Below are 20,088 nucleotides of genomic sequence, written 5' to 3'. Positions count from 1 at the left end.
ACACATGGGATTTATAACACAGACGACACACTGAAATATTCCATGTATTGAAATCAACCGACTGACCACATGGATGGCCATTTAATGGTTTCAATATCAACAGAAATATTAAAGATTTTAATGCAATCGAATGTTCTGACATAAGGCTGATGATACACGGGGCAACATTTTGAGCACTGTTGCCAGGCAACAGGCAAACAGGTCTAAAGTATCCAGAGAGAAATGTGTTACCCATTCTCAATGGGAAAGTGCCCAAGAAACATTGCTCAATAAAAGTTGCCCCGCAAAATTGCTCAAAAAGTGGCCCCATGTAACATCAGTCTTTCAATGCAAGATAAGCTCAAATAACAGTTTGTAACATGAATGTGGGTAACCAAACAGCTGCTGGACCCCATTGACTTCCATAGTATGGACAAAAAATAAATAAAAACAGAAGTTAATGGGCACCATAAACTGTTGGGTTACCCACATTCTTCAAAATTTACTCTTTTACATTCAACAGAAGAAAGAAACTCATACAGGTTTGAAACAATTTGAGGGTGAGTAAACAATGACAGAGTTTTCATTTTTGGGTGAACTATCCCTTTAAGAATGTTTAACCATATAGACAGCTCATTAGGTTTAAGAACAGAGTCAAGATGTTCATTAGGGAGCTAATAGCTAATAGGCTGACCATCAACTTCTAATCTTAACAAAAACTAGTCAATATGCTTTATTTATAAAGTGTATACACCATTCAAATACCACTAAAAAAAGAAAATAATACTTTTATTCTGCAAGGATAGATTTAATTGATCAAAAGCAACAGTAAAGACACTTCTAATGTTACCAAAGATTTATATTTTAAATAAAAGTTGTTCTATTCATTAAAAAAACTGTTTTTAACACTGATAATAATAAGAAATGTTTCTTAAGCAGCAAATCAGCATATTAGAATATTTTCTGAAGGATCATGTGACGTTGAAGACTAGAGTAATCAAAAGTTTGATCACAGGAATAAATGACATTTTAAAAGATATTCAAATAGAAAACAGTTATTACTGAATATTTAATCAAATAGATGCAGCCTTGGCGTGCAAAAGAGACTTCTTTCAAAATCATACAAAAATAATAACAATCCCGAACGTTTTGCAGAATAGTGTACATGTATTACGTACTGCTGTAAATCTCAGTGAAACATACGGCATGACTTACTGCAGAGAGGGGATTCGTCGGCGCCGTTGGGACAGTCTGGCGTGTTGTCGCACACCCTGCTGAGGTTAACACACACACTGTGTGCAGGGCACTGCCACTGCCAGCTGGGACAGCGGAACGGCGGCGTGGGACAGTCTCGCTCGTCGCTGCCATCCCGACAGTCATTATCACCGTCACATATCCAGCCACGGAAAACACAGTTCCCATTATCACAGCGGAACTGCGAGGTGGGGCACGTGCGCGGTGGGCACGCGTGGTGTTCGTCTGAGCCATCTTCACAGTCTGGGTGTCCGTCACATTCCCAGATCGCAGGAACACAACTGCCGTCTGACTGGCACTGAAACTCACTCTCATGGTGACACATGCCGGGTGGCCTAGTGGCTGGAAGGGTCAAAGGTCATGCTAGCTTAACATAAGATACATCATAAGATACATCATAAGTTTCCTGAGGTTTATATTAAATGAGGATTAATCAAGAACATGTCTAGGTCATGTTTCACCCCAAAATCATTCATTTTTTATAATGATTAAATTGAATTAAAAATATAAAATAATAATTTTTTTCTTTAAAAAAAAAAAGAAAGTTTTTTTTTGTAGGATCTTTAGAATTTTTTATTTTTTTTTTATTTTCATAATTTTAATTACTGTAATGCAAAACATTTCACATTCTTAGTACTATAGTGTAAATAAATGCAATAAGAATTATAATCTTATTTTAAAATAATGCATTTATGAAGTATGTGTTGTACCAACTTTAGAGTAAATAAAAATTGCTAATTTAAATTTTTTTTAAATCATTGTTACAGTACTTGTTTTATACAGTTTTAAACAATTATAACAATGTAAATTTAATATGAATCACCATTGAGAATGATGGGAATTACACAACTATGTTAATAACATTTTTAAAAATATATAATTATAAAAAAACAAACATCCAAAATAATGTCAAAATGCAAAATAATTATAATTATTATTATTATTTTCTTAAAATATGTAGCCTTTTCACTCCATTTATAATTTTTATCTTTAGATTCTAGGGTGAACAGTGACCTGGAAATGTTTTTGTTAGATTCACCCATTTATATACTGTACATGTAATGCAATTTCCTAAACAATTATCATGGTACTACTGAAGATTATCAGAACTGTTTATTTGTTTATACTTACGACAACCAGATTCATCCGAGCGATCGTTACAGTCAAACACCCCGTCACATCGGTAGTAGGAGTTCACACACTGATGCCCATTTGCACACTTAAACTCATAAGCTGTGCAGTTGTACACTGATGATCAGAAGAACAAGAATCACTCAGATCAAGAAAAACAAATCAACACCAAAAAATCTGTTTGATCTGATTTGAACTTCCATAAGAGATTTTATTATACTGTTTATTTTGTGAAGATTTGTGTGCAAGGAGTATTCTTCTATGTTTGCACAGCTATTGGTAGGCATGTCTGGTTTATGTTGAAATACTTAGTAAAGAATTTAAATGGTATTACAACATTTTTAATATATACACCATTTTTATATAAACAATATGTACCGTTATGATGAAATTTGCTCCTGCATATAATGGACTCTTACCACAGCCCTGTTCATCCGCTCCGTCTGCACAATCTCTGTCTCCATCACACACATAATTGGGGTCAATGCAGCGGTGGTCCGGACACTGGAACTGACCAGGGTGGCATGTGCCTATAGAATCTAGAAAAAGAGACATCAGAAGAAAAGTTTGATGCTCAGAAGATGCTCTTTCAAAGCTTGGAAACTTAATGGCATTCTCAGTTACATTTCATTCAGAAGAATACAAAGTTGAACAGCACAGAGCAATTAGCTGAAATAAAATAAGTGTAATTTTTTTTTTATTCAATTTTATTTCAGATCAAGTTTATTCTATGTCAAGTAAAAACTGATTATGTTTTTTTTATGGTTATGTTTTCAGTTAACTATAATATCCCTGGGTCTCACCACAGTTGTTCTCATCGGATCCGTCTCCGCAGTCATTGTCGGTGTCACAGAGCCATGTGCGAGGGATGCATTGATGGTTGGCGCAGCTGAACTGGTCGGCCTGGCAAGTGCCAGGGCTCTGGGTGGGACACTCCCTCTCGTCACTGCCATCAAAACAGTCATTGTGTCCGTCGCAGTGCCAGCTTCTGGGCACACAGTGCTGATTGGCACAGGTAAAGGCAATGGGCGAGCATGTGTTATCTGTGAGCCAGCACAGTGAAGAAAAATGAACACATTTATTTTCATAAATGTGAAAATAAATCACTCTTCAAGTGAAAAAAACTTTAAAATCTCATAAAAATGACAAAACCATCTCATAAAAACATCAAAAATCTCATAGAAATGCATGCATTCTTTTAACTCAAAGAGTAGAGCATGGCGCTAGCAACGCCAACATCATGGATTTCGAGTTTCGATGTTAATTTTAATTTGCTTTGGTTGAATTTATATTTATTGCCATCTTAGCTTCTCTAGTTTTAAGACATGTACAAAGTGTTTTGTTAGTTTTAGTGCAAAACACTTCATACACTACTCCTAAATGTAATGCACGTAAATGTAACGATGTGTATTGTGAAAAGCACTATACAAATAAACATGAACTGAACTTAATTGAATTTTGAATTGTTAAATTCACTGCTGTGCCAAGCTGAAAGTTGGTAAGAGGAACTGTGTAAAGAGCTTTGATAAAGTAACCTAATAAATGAAAACTGTGTCCTGGCGATTGCTCATTGCTACCTGCTTATCAGCACATGAATATTTGAATGAAATATAATTATAAAACATTACTATTAGCGCCACAGTTGGCCTCATCGCTGTTGTCATGACAGTCATCGACGCCGTCACATTGGTAGCTGTGGGGGACACACTTCCCGTTAGTGCATGAGAAGGAGTTGGAGCCACACTGGAGGGTCGGAGGCTCATTGGATGGATCATCCACACACGTCTGCTGATTCGCTTCCAGCTTCATTCCGTATGGACAGCCACACACTCGCTGGGAGTACGGCGCTGGGAAACAGAAATGACTGCAGTCTCCATTTGGGTTTGTTTGCCTGTTGCAGAAATTAGATCCTGTTGGGGGTAAAATGCAATGAACATTGATCATTCAACTATTCTGCAACCACATTTAGATAAATGGCCCTGATATGTTTGTGGAGACATTACATTCAATGGCAAATTGAGTAAATTAATCAAAAGAAAGTGAGCCTCACCAATCTGTGAATCAGCGTTGAAGGATTTGACATGCATGATGTGGCTGATCCCTTGGCGGATGATCATCATCTCCCCTCCGTCTGTTTTACGGACCCGCACGATTCCACCCAGCCGCCAGTCGGTGAAGTACACATAACCTGCACCAGCAAACTTCATTAATGTAATCGAACAGGCCATCTCTGAGAAATAACAGTTCATGATAGATAGACAGACAGACAGACAGACAGACAGATAGACAGACAGACAGACAGACAGACAGACAGGATTAGTTAGATAGATGGTTAGATAGATAGATAGATAGATAGATAGATAGATAGATAGATAGATAGATAGATAGATAGATAGATAGATAGATAGATAGATAGATAGAGAAACAGACAGACAGACAGACAGACAGACAGACAGATAGATAGATAGATAGATAGATAGATAGATAGATAGACAGCCAGACAGACAGACAGACAGACAGACAGATAGATAGATAGACAGACAGACAGACAGAAAGACAGACAGACAGACAGACAGACAGATAGATAGATAGATAGATAGATAGATAGATAGATAGATAGATAGATAGATAGATAGATAGACAGACAGAGAAACAGACAGACAGACAGACAGACAGACAGACAGATAGATAGATAGATAGATAGATAGATAGATAGATAGACAGACAGACAGACAGACAGACAGACAGACAGAGACAGACAGAGACAGACAGACAGACAGACAGACAGATAGATAGATAGATAGATAGATACATAGATAGATAGATAGACAGACAGACAGACAGACAGACAGATAGATAGACAGACAGACAGACAGATAGATTGATAGATAGATAGATACATAGATAGATAGATAGATAGACAGACAGACAGACAGACAGATAGATAGATAGATAGATAGACGGTAGGACATGATTATAGATGGTAGGAAGGAGAGACAGACAGATAGATGATAGACAGACAGACAGACAGATAGATAGACAGATAGATAGACAGACATAAGGTGTGTTCACACATTTACTGACAGACATACAGATAGATATAGACAGACAGACAGACAGATAGACAGGTAGACAGACAGAAAGGTAGGTTGGATTGATAGATAGATAGATACATAGATAGATAGATAGACAGACAGACAGACAGACAGATAGATAGATAGATAGACAGACAGACAGACAGACAGATAGATAGACAGATGGTCAGACAGTAGGAAGGAAGGAAGACAGACAGATACAGACAGACAGACAGACAGACAGACAGATAGATAGATAGATAGATAGATAGATAGATAGATACATAGATAGATAGATAGATAGACAGACAGACAGACAGACAGATAGATAGATAGATAGATAGATAGATAGACAGACAGACAGACAGACGGATAGATTGGATGGTAGGAAGGATGTATGACAGTTATTTAGACAGATAGACAGACAGACAGATAGACAGAAAGATAGACAGACAGATAGACAGACAGACAGACAGACAGACAGACAGACAGATAGAAAGACAGACAGACAGACAGACAGATAGACAGATAGATAGACAGACAGGCAGAAAGATAGACAGACAGACAGAGAGATCAGACAGACAGACAGACAGACGGATATAGATAGACAGACAGACAGATAGATAGATAGATAGATAGATAGATAGATAGATAGATAGATAGATAGATAGATAGATAGATAGATAGATAGATAGATAGATAGATAGATAGATAGATACTAATAAACTCACCTCCAAAAATAGTAAGTCCAAACGGATGGGAGATCTGAGTGATGCGATTCAAAGACAACCTGTTTTGTCCGTCAAAGTTGCTGTGCTCGATCTTATCAAAGAAGGCGTCCACCCAATACAGCCGCATGGCACTGAGAGGCAGAGACACGATCAAGAGGAGAGCGTTTTAGACCAATGCTGAGAAACAGGATTATGTCAGATCATGATTTAAGGAGATTAGGAGCGAATGCGCAAAACAAAACAAATAATGATGAGTCACGGCTTTAGGAAGCCGTCAAAGTTAAACCAAAGGGAGGAAGAAATATGAATGAAACAGAAATGGGTTATTGTTTGTGGTATTATGAGCACAACTGAATGCTGTATTATTGTGGTTTCAGTAACTCACCTCCAGTCAATGGCCAAGCCATTGGGCCAGCCGAGAGTGGTGTTTACAATCGACTGAGCATGTGACCCATCACCCCAGGCCCGCATAATCTTTGCAGGACGGTACCAGTCAGTCCAGAAAATATAACTGCCGAGCACAAAGACACACACATGGCTTTAAAGGAAATAGTTCATCCAAAAATAAACATTCTGTCATCATTCATTCATACTCATGCCATTTTTTTTATTTTAATTTTTTTTTTTTATTTCCTCAGATGAACAAAAGCTTCATTAGTTAGCAATTCTAATGAATGGCCACTAGAACTTTTACGCTTCAAAAAGGACACAGAGTCACCGTAAATGTACAATGATAGTTGTTCATATTATATACACAACAGTTCAAAAGTTTGGGTTTGGTAAGATTAGTTAAAATGTTTTTAAAATAAGTATTTTATGCTTACCAAGAGCATTTATTGCATTTATTTGATCAAAATACAGTAAAAACAGTAGTATGGTGAAATATGATTACAATTTAAAATGTTTTCTGTTTCAATATATTTTGAACTTTAATTCATTTATATTATTTTTCAGGATTCTTTGATGAATATAAAGTTCAAAAGAACTGCATTTATTTGAAATAGAAATCGTTTGTTACACATCAATTGTATTATCTGTCACTTTTTATTAATTTAATGTATCTTTGCTGCATAAAACAATTATTTTCTTCGAAACAACTAAAAACTTTTGAACAGTAGTGTGTGTGTGTATAAAATATAACACATAAGTATAACACATTTCAGATTACTCAAATTGTTCTTTTGTATTTCTTCAATTTCTGAAGTCTTCATGTACTACTTTTATAATATACCTTTCACTTTTAGTTTGTCAGCCTCAGTCCTCATTCATTAAACTCAAAAGAGGTGTCAAAAGTCATACAGGTTTGGGAACAATGCCAAAATCACCACAAATCTTCACCCCGTGCCATCACCAAAACCATCAGCTGAGTTTTATTTATAAACTGGGAGGTATAGACAGTTTATCTCAGTGCTATGTGGGGTTTTCCCCACTAAGCCAAGTTCTTAGTGTGCACTACAATAACAGCCTTCATGCAGCACTAATCTAGTCTCCTGGGTCCAGAGAACTCATGACTTTGAAGCCATTGGAAATGTCCCACTAGCACGGCATAAAGAGCTCCTTTATCTGTGCCAGGTTCAAAGCAGAAGCAATCTATGAATGGCTGGGCACCTCCTGCACTATGAAAGGTGTGACTGGACACAAGTGGACCGATTGTTAATGCTTTTTCATGGTCTTAGGGTGACAGAGAGGCTCCCCCAAGCTGTGTTTTTGGCTTATGGTCGCATGCTGAATTGTGTTTGTTGACATTTGAACGTGCCTGGGATTTCAAACCCATGGTCACAACCATTTTTTTCCACAAAAGAGGAAGTTTGAGTGTGTTCATTTTGAGAATGCAATATTTAACCTAAAATAGCAAGGGTTCTGTTCCAAAATCTATTAAGCTCCCTACATAGACATAATTTTATGGCTTCATAGTGAAAGCTTTCCAAAAGAAAGGCAGCATAACTATAGCATAATTATGTATCCCATAATGCAAGACAAATATTGATAAATAATATAATATTTATCAATTATATATAAATACGATTCATTAAATAACAGTTCACATCATCAACTAAAACTATAAAATAAAATAATAAAATAAAAAATAAAAAAATAAAAAATAAATAAACTAGACTTTTATAAAAATCTAAAAACTTTAAATAAAAAAAAATACAAAATTAGAAGCGTCCCCTTGGCAGCTAACTGAAATAAATAAGTATAATTTGGGTTTACTAAAATAATTAAAACTAAAAATGAACTAAGAAATAAATTAAAACAAAAATTTAAAACAAAACAAAAGCACATATCACAATTACAAAAACATAATAATTCAATATATTGATAAATACTAATAGTTAAAAAGTATTAATAAATAATTAACAGTTTATAAATAAAACTAAAATTACATTAAACAAGTTTCGATGAAAAAGAAACAATTAAAAATAACTGCAATAAAATTCAAAATGTACTGTTTTATCTAATATTTGCATGTACTACGTTTATTAATCTCTTCTTTAGCTTAGCAGCATGTTAATACCAAACTCTATTGAAAGTTATTAACAGAAGTCCAGTCTCATGTGTGCTTTGCATGTTATTTTTATGATGCACAGAGTTGCGGCCTATGTAGATCACTTCAAATTGGTCACTTATGAGGTTCCATTTCACTCGTCCTATAGAAGGTAGCTGCCTAATTAGGCAGAACACAGCAAGGTAGCTCACTAAGCTTTGAAACAGAGCCATTGTATTAACTACTTTTCTTTTCTTATGTCTATAAAATAAAATATCATAAAAAAGACTAGCCAATAAAGGACTCACCCAGCCACCGGGTGGACCACTATGGATCTGGGGTTATTGAGGTTTTGTATAATGGCTCGTCTGGACTTATCTGCGACCTTCATGACAGATATACTCCTGTAGCGTGGATCCGTCCAGTACAGGTTCTTCGATATCCAATCATAAGCGAGATCTTCCACACCATTCACCCGATTGGCTGCTAGTACCTCCCTGCCTGTGCAGTTTAAAGCAAAGCAACACAAAGATTAGAGCGCAATCCACTGCCAGTCGTATGCAAACTAAAAAGATATGAAAGCAAGAAAGAACTCAGATTGCAGCAAATGTTTTTACAGCAGTCATTAGTAACCTCCAGTTGAAGTATAAAATAGGATGCATTACACTGAGCAAAAGTGACAGTACAGACATTTATAACGATCTCAAATGATTTCCGTATCAAATAAATGCTGTTCTTTTGAACTCTCTAATCATCAAAGAATCCTGAAAAAAATCTATCTTGGTTTCCACAAAAATATTAAGCAGCACAACTGTTTTCTTGATTTTGTGACACTGAAGACTTGAGTATGCTGAAATTCAGCTTTGCATCACAGGAATAAATAACATTTATTAAGTTGTAATATTTCACAATTTTTACTGTATTTTTGTCAGTGCAAATGAATATGCTTTCACTTAGATGTGGCTCACGGGTGTTGAATGAAACGAGCAAACTCTATATTGTTTTGGGTTGAGTCGGGGGAGGAGGGTATTGGTGTCCTGGATTTCTATTAGAAATGTAGTCCAACACCAGTGAACTCATGTTGTTGGCCTTTGAAGGCAGCAAAATGTGTTGTTGGCACACAGCAAATATCCAGAGGGCTGAGTGGAGTATTCAGTTAGTATCAGTTTCTCACTTTATCTGCTTACAAGTCAAGCACATTTCATCAAACAGAGCACAGATTTTGTTCTTTTTTCACCAGCAAAATGAATGGGATAAAATACCTTGAAATGAAGAACACAAGGGTTGGAAATTACAGGAGGCTTGGGGCAAAAATAAATGCCCCCCAAATTCAAGATATGGGGCAAAAAATGTCCCTGCACAGTTAATTAATTACAACTGTCACAGTTAAAGTAAAATATACAAATGAATAAAAAATGTTGATTGTGGCATTACATTTATATTTTCTGACATTGCACCAAACATTTGTTTGTATGCATTGTTTTATGCAGCATTTAGCAAACACACATATCTGTTGAGTGCATGAATGCAACGGCTCATTGAAGGGGTTTAGATTTTGACCTGCCGTTTTTTATGCATTCTACTAATCAACTTTAATAATAATTATTATAATATCAATTATTTATCATAATATTGCACCGCTACCCTGTAATAAGTAGTTAATTTATAAATGTTTATTTTGATGTTGATCATATTGGTAACAGCCTATAGTATTCTGACAGATTTAATTAATTGATTAAATTTATTTTTACATAAAAAAGACAACAGGCACATTTACAAAGGTAAAAATTGCATATACGTATGTCTGAAAGAAGTTAGTTGAAATCGCTTACAGCAGCTTTACTGAAATATGAACGAATTCTCACCGGTTCCATCAATTTTCTGTTTGTAGATGATGTTCTTCACTGTATCAGAGAAGAAAACTGAATTGTCCGCAGCACTGAAGTCCACTCCAACGAAATAAGATGGAGTTCCTGTGATGGGGAGAATGATGTCTTCCTGTGTGGACAGGTTGAAGGGGATCCCTCTGACTGCCAGCTGACTGGAGAACAGCAGAAACTGCCGCACAGCTGCAAGACACATATTTTCTCAAGTTGCTGCATCCCAAAATGTAGATTTTTTGTGTGATATGGCCTCTTTTAAAACACATAAGATGCAAAGATGCAATAATAATTTGCATCTTTGTAGACCAGATCCGTCTTACCCAGGCATCTCTTGCCATCAGCATGTAGATCGTATCCCATTCGGCAGCGGCAGCGATATCCCAGGCCGCCGTTATCAGTTCTGTGACTCAGAACACAGATGTGTTCACAGCCTCCTCGATCGGCGCCACAGGGGTTACTTACTGTTCAATCAAACAAGCGTAGATGTCAATAAATCACAAAAAGTATAGCAATAATTTCATGATATCTGTCAGTATTTTTGATTAAAGTGGCTATGTTTAAAACCTCTCCTAATCACAGTAATTCAACACCGCTGTGCAACAGGACAGATTAACAAAACATTTACACTACAAATATGATGCAATATCATTGCATTTCTGGTTATTTTCATGTCTGTTTTCAGTGATTTCAGTTCAAAACTATTTGGGCCACATTCACACCTATATTGAGCACTGACCACTTGTGATCTCATACCAAAGACAAATCTTAATATTAGATGTAAACAAGATCATTGGGAACAGGAATTGCACCAAATATGTGATCTTAGAGCACAAAACCAGTCTTATATTGCACAGGTCTATTTGTAGCAATAGCCAAAACTAATACATTGTATGGGTCAAAATTATCCATTTTTCTTTTATGCCAAAAATCATTAGGATATTAAGTAAAGATCATGTTCCATGAAGATATTTTGTAAGTTTCCTACCGTAAATATATAAAAACTTCAGTTTTGATTAGTAATATGCATTGCTAAAGACTTCATTTGGACAACTTTAAAGGTAATTTCCTCAATATTTTGATTTTTTTGCACCCTCAGATTCCAGATTTTCAAATAGTTGTATCTCGGTTGTATATTGTCCTAACAAACCATACATCAATAAAAAGCTTATATATTCAGCTTTAATATGATGTGTAAATCTAAATTTTGTAAAAATTGACACCTAAGACTGGTTTTGTGGTCCAGGGTCACATACATAGTTTATTGCAAAATATGTTATATATATTACAATATTTAAATATTAATTTTTTTAATATTTACACATTTGCATGTATTTGATATATTTTATACATTTGCATATTTCAATGTTACATTTGGGACATTTTTAATTTTACATTATACACATTTAGAATTTCAACATTTTCAACATTTTACTATTGTAATATCAAAAGCAAAACTAGCTTGTGGGTGTGATCTAATTAGAGATAATGAAGCCAGATGGGAAAGACTGGACATCGCTTTGGTTTCATATGGATTGCTTTATCACATAATATTTGTTTCGATAAGACTTGCTTCGTTTAAAAGTTAACATGTCAAGCTTTTTATAGATACTGTATATCTATCATGTCTCTGTGTTGAGTATTTGCTGAGTTACAGTTCATTTTAATGACACATTTCTAAATGAAGATCATACAGACCAAGGCGGCAGACAGTGCACCCTGTTTGTTTTCTTTATTTTACAAAAGCACAAAGTTTTGTTGTTATTAAGTGTGTATACAAAATGATGTATGGCTCTTATCTGTACGATCAAAACTGAAAGGGGCTTTAAAAAATGCAACAAAACATGCCGGCGCGTTCATCGACCCCAGAGGGTTAAAACAACTCCAAATATATTGTATTTTTTACTTAAAATCAGTCAATATTGCACCAGATTTTTTTATTACACCATTTGCGATTTACTACTTTATGAAATAAGTAGTATATTCCCTCAAAAAGCAAGACTTTCAAAAACTGAATTTTTGTTATAATGTAATAACATTTGTTGTAATGTAATGAAGTTGTAATGTAATCTGAGGTGAAACTGGCCGTTGTGTTATTTTAGTACTGTTTATCTATCATTATTAGTATTCAATAATATTTTGAATTATAATATAAATATTTTTTATATTTTTCAGTTTTTTAATTGCAATATTAGTTTAAGCTTCAGCATTTTGATGCTGAATTCCTAACAGTTTAATATACATACTGTAATAAAGAGTGCCAGATTTCAGACTTTCTAGCTCCTTACCAAAAGGCTGTCTGTATGCATGGACCATCGTCAGGCCATGTGGTCTCTGAGAGGTCCTGTAGAGCTCTTGTGGGCTGTTGTCACTGTATTTATTAGCCTTCATAACTGCCATCTTAGTCCAGTCAGTGTAGTAGACTGAATGCTCAAACAGAGTAATAGCAAATGGATGAGGAATCACAGACCCACCATGGACCACAGTTTTCCTATTGGAGAATTCAAATAAGATCTTAACAGACTTCCGGAAAGTGCAAACAACTTTTGAAAATCAGCATGCATTTCCAAATAAAACATCTCTGCAACCCCTAGAAGATACCTGTGCAAGCCATCATAAGTCGTTGTTTCGATATAATCATATCGGCTGTCCACCCAATATACTCTTTTAGTCTCAAGGTCCAAAGTAATCCCAGCAGGCCAGCCGAGTTTGGTCCTGATGATCCCGTAGCGATTGGTACCATCCATGTAGGCCCTTTCCAAACCCGGTTCCCCATTCAAAGTATCCCAGTCAGAGAAGAAAAGGTACCTAAACTCAAACAAAACAACCTCATTGTGAAACAAGAGACACTGTTTTAATCGCATTTAACATCTAAAACAGAAAATCCTGAATTAAATGATCCCATTATAATGATGGATCATGATTTATTAATCTCACATTGCACTGAAAGAGATGAAGAGCAACTTGAACTTCAAAGGTATTTACACAAATATATTGTTAGCACTCAGTTTGGAGAGCATCGGGTTACGGATAAAACCCTTGGGGATAAGAACAAGATTTTGAAATGAATACCCAAAGAATGTTATTTTCAAACACCAAAGCGATGCAGCTATACGCACTTATTGTCACTTCTCAATTTAGCATGAGGCCACCTGGCCGTATGACCCTATCGGGTTTCCATGAAGTTCATCTTTGCTTAATTACTTCGGACTAATCCTCACAGACAGTGTACAACATTCTCCTTCTCAGTATCTGAGATCAGCTTCATGATTGCACTTACAATGGATGTGGATTAGTTGGAGGAAGCAAGGGTAAGATTAAAGTCAACGGGAAGCATCTGACGTCTCCCTTGGGAACTCACCCCACGGTCGGGTCAAGTGCAAGACCTCTCGGGTTGCCCAGGTGCTCGGCGATTAATGTGACCCGATTGCTCCCGTCCAAGTCCACCATGTCGATTCTGTTGACGCTGGCCTCCACCACGTACAGCTTGTTATTCACCCAGTCCACGGCCAGGTTTTCAGGATAGTCCACAGATACGTTCAGCACCACCCGCAAACGTGACCCGTCCATATCCACTGAAAACACCTTTTTGGAGCAAACAAGTTGTGGTTAGGGAAGTTGTCATTGAAGTTTTGATATCCGGCTGAAAAGACCAGCATATGTTGTAAATATTGTAAAATATCATAAATAATAACTATTATAAGTAACTGAAATTACTAAATAAAAACTATCAAAATCACTGGTAAAATAAAATAAAATAAAATAAAATAATGAAATTAAAAAGAAATAAAATAAAATATTAGGTGAAAAACTAAATGAAAATTAGAAATGCTGGTTAGAATTGAAATTACTAATTAAATTACTCAATTAATAAAATAAATATTATACATACAATTTTATAAATAATAAATATTATAAATTAACTGAAATGACGTAAAAACAACTAAAACCATTTTTGTACATTTAAATGATGAAATACTGTACAATAAAATATAAATAATAGATGAAAAGCCTAAACTAAGTGAAAATTAGAAATGCTGCCTTGCCAAGTTGAAGAACGGAATATACTTTAATTGAATTCACTTTCACTAAATTAACATTACAGAAATCTATGATAAATAATAAATATCATAAATACATGAATGATTTAAAAATTAACTGAAATTACTAAATAAATAACAACTACAACATTTTTGTTAAAACGAATAAAGTGAAATAAAATAAAATATAAATATTAGATGAAATATTTTAAACTAAATGAAAATTAAACATTTTGAAATTATTAACTAAATTTCTAAATAACTAAAATGAATATTCTAAATAAATAAATAAAAATTAAACTACTAAAAACATAAAAAACTAAAGAACTAAAACCGAAATACAATTAAAAATAAAATGGCATAATGAATACAATGGCTAAAAATTAAACTAAAATTAAAACTGAAACTATAAAAATAAAAGCAGTACTATATATATAAAAAAAATAAAAGTATACAAGTAATACAAAAATAACACTGGTTTAACCATCACAAATCCCTTGCCTTCCCAGCTTCACTTGAAAGACCACGATGGTCAATAAGCCTCAGGTTTGGATAACGAATGTCTAAACTAGTTTCTATGTGGCACGAAACCAGCCTATGAAAACTGATCTAAGATGGTCTTTTCAGCTGTAATCCTACAAGAACATAATCAAAACTTGCTCAAAACTTGACATTACATTCTCTTCTTAGATAATCATGGTAATAAGATTGTGGTCTGGCTTATATCATCTGACATCTGATAGTTTGGCTTTCTCCGCTGCCCCAGAGATGGTACTCTGAAACCACTGCCCTGTTGATTAAAAGATGGCACCAGTTTCTCAGGCTGGATCCCTTGGCATCATAACACAAGCTAAGGCACCAATGCTCTTTGCAAGCTTTGCCCTTCAGAAACCAGAGCCAAACGTCTAAAGACTATGATTCTAAGCTGACCCGTTTAACAGACACTCAAGCTGTGAAGGTGGTCTGGTGGTGTGGATCTCTGAGACCCCCTGCCATGATACTCCGAAGCCCGTCTCCTCACATGTACCCACTTTTTTTGTTCCATGGCTGATCTCCAAATCACAAAGTAGCCAAGAGTTTGAAACAAAGCTCTCTGAGCTGGCCAAAAAATGCATAAAAAAAGGGAAGAATATTGCACGCTCACTCCAGATCCTCTCAGGTTGCATAAAATTACGCAGAAATATGCAAGCATTTCCCTGCCTATCAGACACTTTCTGGAGATTAGAAAACGTGGAGTCTAGCACTGATTTGAGTCAGTTACTATGACTGCGGCCCTTTGGGAGTCAGAATGGACGCCCATTATTAGCGTATTAGCAGTATCTACAGGCATCAGCTGAAGAATTCCCTTTCCGCTGATGAAGAGCCAACTTCTTTCATAGCTTCCACAAGCTGTTTTTTTTTCTTTAATCCTCAGAGACCCAAGCACTGATATCTATTATATATTTTCTTCTTTTTCTCACTTTTTTTTTGTGTTGGGATGAATTTTGGTTAAACATTAATAAAGCAAAATGAAAAAACAAACAAACAAACAAACAAAAAAAATTTCAAGGTTGTAAAATGATTATTCATTATTCTATGAATTCCATGTTGGGAAATAAAAAATATACATATTACCGTTTTTACAATATAACTTACATTACAATATAATTAGTATATATACTGTACACTAGTACATTAAAAATGACATTCAAAATGAAAAATATTATTTTAAATGATTTAAAATGACATTTAGATGATTTATATTTCAAATAAATTTTGTTTTTTTTAACTTTCTATTCATAAAAGAGTCTTGGGAAAGAAAATACATCACAGTTTCTACAAAAACATGATATAATGTTTTCAACATTAATAACTATAAGCAATGTTTCTTGAGCAGAAATCAGCATATTAGAACGATTTCTGAAGGATCATGTGACACTGAATGATGCTGAAAATTCAGCTTTGCATCACAGGAATAAATTACATTTTAGAATATATTTAAATATAAAGCAGCTTTTTAAATTGTAATAATATTTCACAATTATTACAGTTTTTACTGTATTTTTAGTCATATAAATGAAGCCATGGTGAGCATAAGACACTTCTTTTAGAAACATTTAAAAATCTTACAGCCCCAAAACTTTTGACTGGTAGTGTGTCTACATATTCATATTATATAAGTGTAAAATGTATTACAAAGCAGTCATTAGTGGTGTCAATGACCCTGCTGTGTGACTCTGACATGCTGGAAAATTCACATTATAAAATCATTAACTTTTTGCTATTATGCATTTGAGAGTTGAAAGTTTGAACCCATTATTTAAACACTTTAAATATGTTTTAATTTCAAAGTGGGTCTCTGAGGGTTAACATAATATTGCTCGGTCTTGGTTGCTTCAGGAAGAGTTTAGGGAGGCTTGAAAGATACTGGCAAACTCTATTTGAGACAGACTTTATTTGGGCCTTTAGCCAAACGTTGTTGCTGGGGTGTATGAGAGGTGAGATCAGAGCAGACTGACTGGCACAATGAGTGAGTGAGTGTGTGTGTGTGTGTGTGTGTGTGTGTGTGTGTGTGTGTGTGTGTGTGTGTGTGTGTGTGTGTGTGTGTGTGTGTGTGTGTGTGTGTGTGTGTGTGTGTGTGTGTGTGTGTGTGTGTGTGTGTTGAGGGTCAGGGACGTTAGTACATCTCCAGGGAGGAAGAGCTGGTATAATGCAGAGCTTTGTTATCAAATGTAACATCGATATCTTACAAGGTTAGAACTTCAGTAATCTGTGAAATTCCACTTATTAAATTCAGGAAAACTGAGAACTTGTGGCAGGTGCCAGAGCATTAAATGAATGTAAGTGGGAAATATTAATGCCACACACCAAGCAATGAAATACAGTAAACTGTGCTCTAAGTCCATTGACTGGTCCAAGACTGCAGTATATATATATATATATATATATATATATATATATATATATATATATATATATATATATATATAGTTTATGATCAATATGGTAATTAATTAACTATATGTTAACTGTATTTAATTTGCATTAAACATCTGGGATTCAAGGGCTGTTCGATTACAATGACTGAATTTTACACACAAAAAAAATGCAAATAGTGTCAAAAAGACTGAAAAATATTGAGATACACTGTTTAAAAGGTTTCTGGTCGGTAAGGTTTTCTATTTGATTATATTTTATAAATGCATTTTATTTCTGTGATCAAAGCTGTATTTTCAGCATCATTACTCCAGTCTTCAGTGTCACATGATCCTTCAGAAATCATTCTAATATGCTGATTTGCTGCTCAAGAAACCTTTCTTATTACTACCAATGTTGCAAAACAGTTGTGCTGCTTAATATGTTTCTGGAAACTGTGATACATTTTATTTTTCAGGATTCTTTGTTGAATGGAAAGTTCAAAAGAGCAGCATTTATTTGAAATAGAAATCTTCTGTAACAATATAAATGTCTTTACTTTATAAATATCAGCCCTAATGCTATTTTTAGGAACTATATGCAACTTCAAAAGGACTGTTGTTGTTAGTCTGTAGTCTGTAGACCATTTACCTTATTTTGGATTGTGTCGGTCCAAAAGACCCTTTGCAGCTGGTAATGATAGTCCACACCAACAGCAACTCCTCTGTTCTGGGACTCGACCAGGGTTTGAGCGCTGTGTCCGTGGACATCAGCAATCAGCAAGTCTCTCCCATTGGAGAATATAAGCGAAGGCACCCCAGCTAAAGATGGCCAAACAAAGTGAATTAATGTGGAAGGATAGCTTCAAAGTGAAGGATTCAGTTTGACAATCTTTAGAGAACTCTTAATATAAATGTACTTTTGATAAGGCATAACAAATAAGTGAGAGAGTTATTCAGTTCCAGGGCCTGCCAAACAAATGGTTGGGAGGTAGACATTTCAGGAGCTTAATAACATGATGGCATTCAATGCAAACTGAGGTGCTTGAAGAGAGATGAGCTGCAAAAAGCCTGATTAATGGGCATATAAGATAACAGTTAACACCAGGAATATTAGTCTCAAAGCCATGATACTTACGTGAAAGCATGCAGGAAAATATAATGCAGAAGTAACAGAAAAAATTAAAAACAAACAATGAATAAATAAATACAATAATGAAAAAAAACTTGTTTAAAGTATATTTAAAATAAATATTAATTACAGTAATTTGATATGATTTATGAGAAAAAAAGACACTGGGTAAATAAATACAATAAATACATACAATATTTAATGTGGTTCATTATGGGAAAAAGTGATTAAATAAATACAATGTAAAAAAAAATACTAGTTAACCTGTGTAAAGTATATTTAAAATAAATATAAATTAATTTAATATGATTTTTCATGAGAAAGTAAATTGAGTAAATAAATACAAACTTGTGAAAAATATATTTTAAAAATAATATCAATTCATCTAATATGATTTTTTTTATCAGACAAATGTACACTGAGTAAATAAATAAAATTAAAAATACTTGTAACAATCTGTGTACAATATATTTAAAATAAATATTAAATAATTTAATATGATTTATTATGAATGGCTATCTGAATACACAAACTGTAAAATATGTTAATTTTGTCTGTTTAATTTCAATACATGATGTGTTCTAACCACACTCTAAAAAATTATTTTTCGAGGATGTAATTGGAGTGTTTTACAAGAAACATACATACTATTTTCTACTAATGTCTTTCTATTTCAGAATGTCAAGTTTTATTCATTGTGTTACTTGCCATTTCTTTCTAACTAACTGTGAAATTTAGCAGAATAACAGAATACTTTCTGATTGTAATACTGAAAAGTGCATGCTCTGTAAAGCTGTTTTGAAGCATGTTGTGAAAAGCTCTATACGAATAAACATGAATTGAACTGAAATGAATGAATCTATTGCAGCACTTCATCAAACACCTCCTACATACAGATATTGAGTATATAGGCAGCATGTTAGAGGCCTGAATGAACTCACATGACGGATTCGCTCGGCAGTATCTGTGCTGCTCCAGAAGGTAACCGTCCCGACAGCTGCAGCGATGGCTTCCGATCCGATCCTCACACAGCTGGTCACACATGCCCCACAGACTACAGTCATCATTATCTGCAAAGATGTGCACAGAGTACAGGGAGAGTTGATGACAAGTCACCAGTTTGATTGAATATGAGCAGCTATTTGTAATCATCGATCAGACGTTTTACCAATGCATGAGCGGCTGTCGTTTCTGCTGACCATGTATCCTGGCGGACAGGAACAGGTTCCTCCTTCGGGAGAGGCGAGACAGTGATGCTCACAGCTCAGAGATGCACAGCGCCAGATACCTGACACAAAACACAGCCGTACAGCACTCGAAATGTTAGGAAACACTTAGTTAAACCAAACACAAGCATTTTGGCAGATTGACATCATAATAAATGATAAACAAAATCTAAGACTACAACTAAAATTACACTGTATAAAATATTTTTTGTAGTTCTAAATAAAGATTATACCGCTATGTTTTACAATAAAAAACAAT

The 20,088-nt window shown here is 34.8% G+C and overlaps 1 protein-coding gene across 1 annotated transcript in view; it reads right to left on the bottom strand.

The window, feature by feature from the left end:
- lrp2a (low density lipoprotein receptor-related protein 2a) overlaps positions 1-20,088 on the bottom strand; it is a 90,501-nt gene that overhangs the window by 52,655 nt on the left and 17,758 nt on the right. The window contains exons 9-25 of the mRNA XM_042764459.1: positions 19,772-19,891; positions 19,545-19,673; positions 18,124-18,293; positions 13,899-14,122; positions 13,139-13,345; positions 12,826-13,028; positions 10,861-11,001; positions 10,523-10,726; positions 8,966-9,158; positions 6,555-6,680; positions 6,170-6,300; positions 4,415-4,552; positions 3,993-4,274; positions 3,168-3,407; positions 2,784-2,903; positions 2,365-2,481; positions 1,195-1,575 (exon numbers count right to left, since the gene is read on the bottom strand). Of these exons, the coding sequence (XP_042620393.1) occupies positions 1,195-1,575; positions 2,365-2,481; positions 2,784-2,903; positions 3,168-3,407; positions 3,993-4,274; positions 4,415-4,552; positions 6,170-6,300; positions 6,555-6,680; positions 8,966-9,158; positions 10,523-10,726; positions 10,861-11,001; positions 12,826-13,028; positions 13,139-13,345; positions 13,899-14,122; positions 18,124-18,293; positions 19,545-19,673; positions 19,772-19,891 (3,126 nt within the window). The remainder of the gene's footprint in view (positions 1-1,194; positions 1,576-2,364; positions 2,482-2,783; positions 2,904-3,167; positions 3,408-3,992; positions 4,275-4,414; positions 4,553-6,169; positions 6,301-6,554; positions 6,681-8,965; positions 9,159-10,522; positions 10,727-10,860; positions 11,002-12,825; positions 13,029-13,138; positions 13,346-13,898; positions 14,123-18,123; positions 18,294-19,544; positions 19,674-19,771; positions 19,892-20,088) is intronic.

The sequence above is a fragment of the Cyprinus carpio genome, chromosome A9, assembly GCF_018340385.1.
Source record: "Cyprinus carpio isolate SPL01 chromosome A9, ASM1834038v1, whole genome shotgun sequence".
In the NCBI taxonomy this organism is placed as follows: Eukaryota; Metazoa; Chordata; class Actinopteri; order Cypriniformes; family Cyprinidae; genus Cyprinus; species Cyprinus carpio.
Note: the sequence above shows the minus strand (reverse complement) of the source record. Positions and strands in the feature narration are given on the sequence as shown.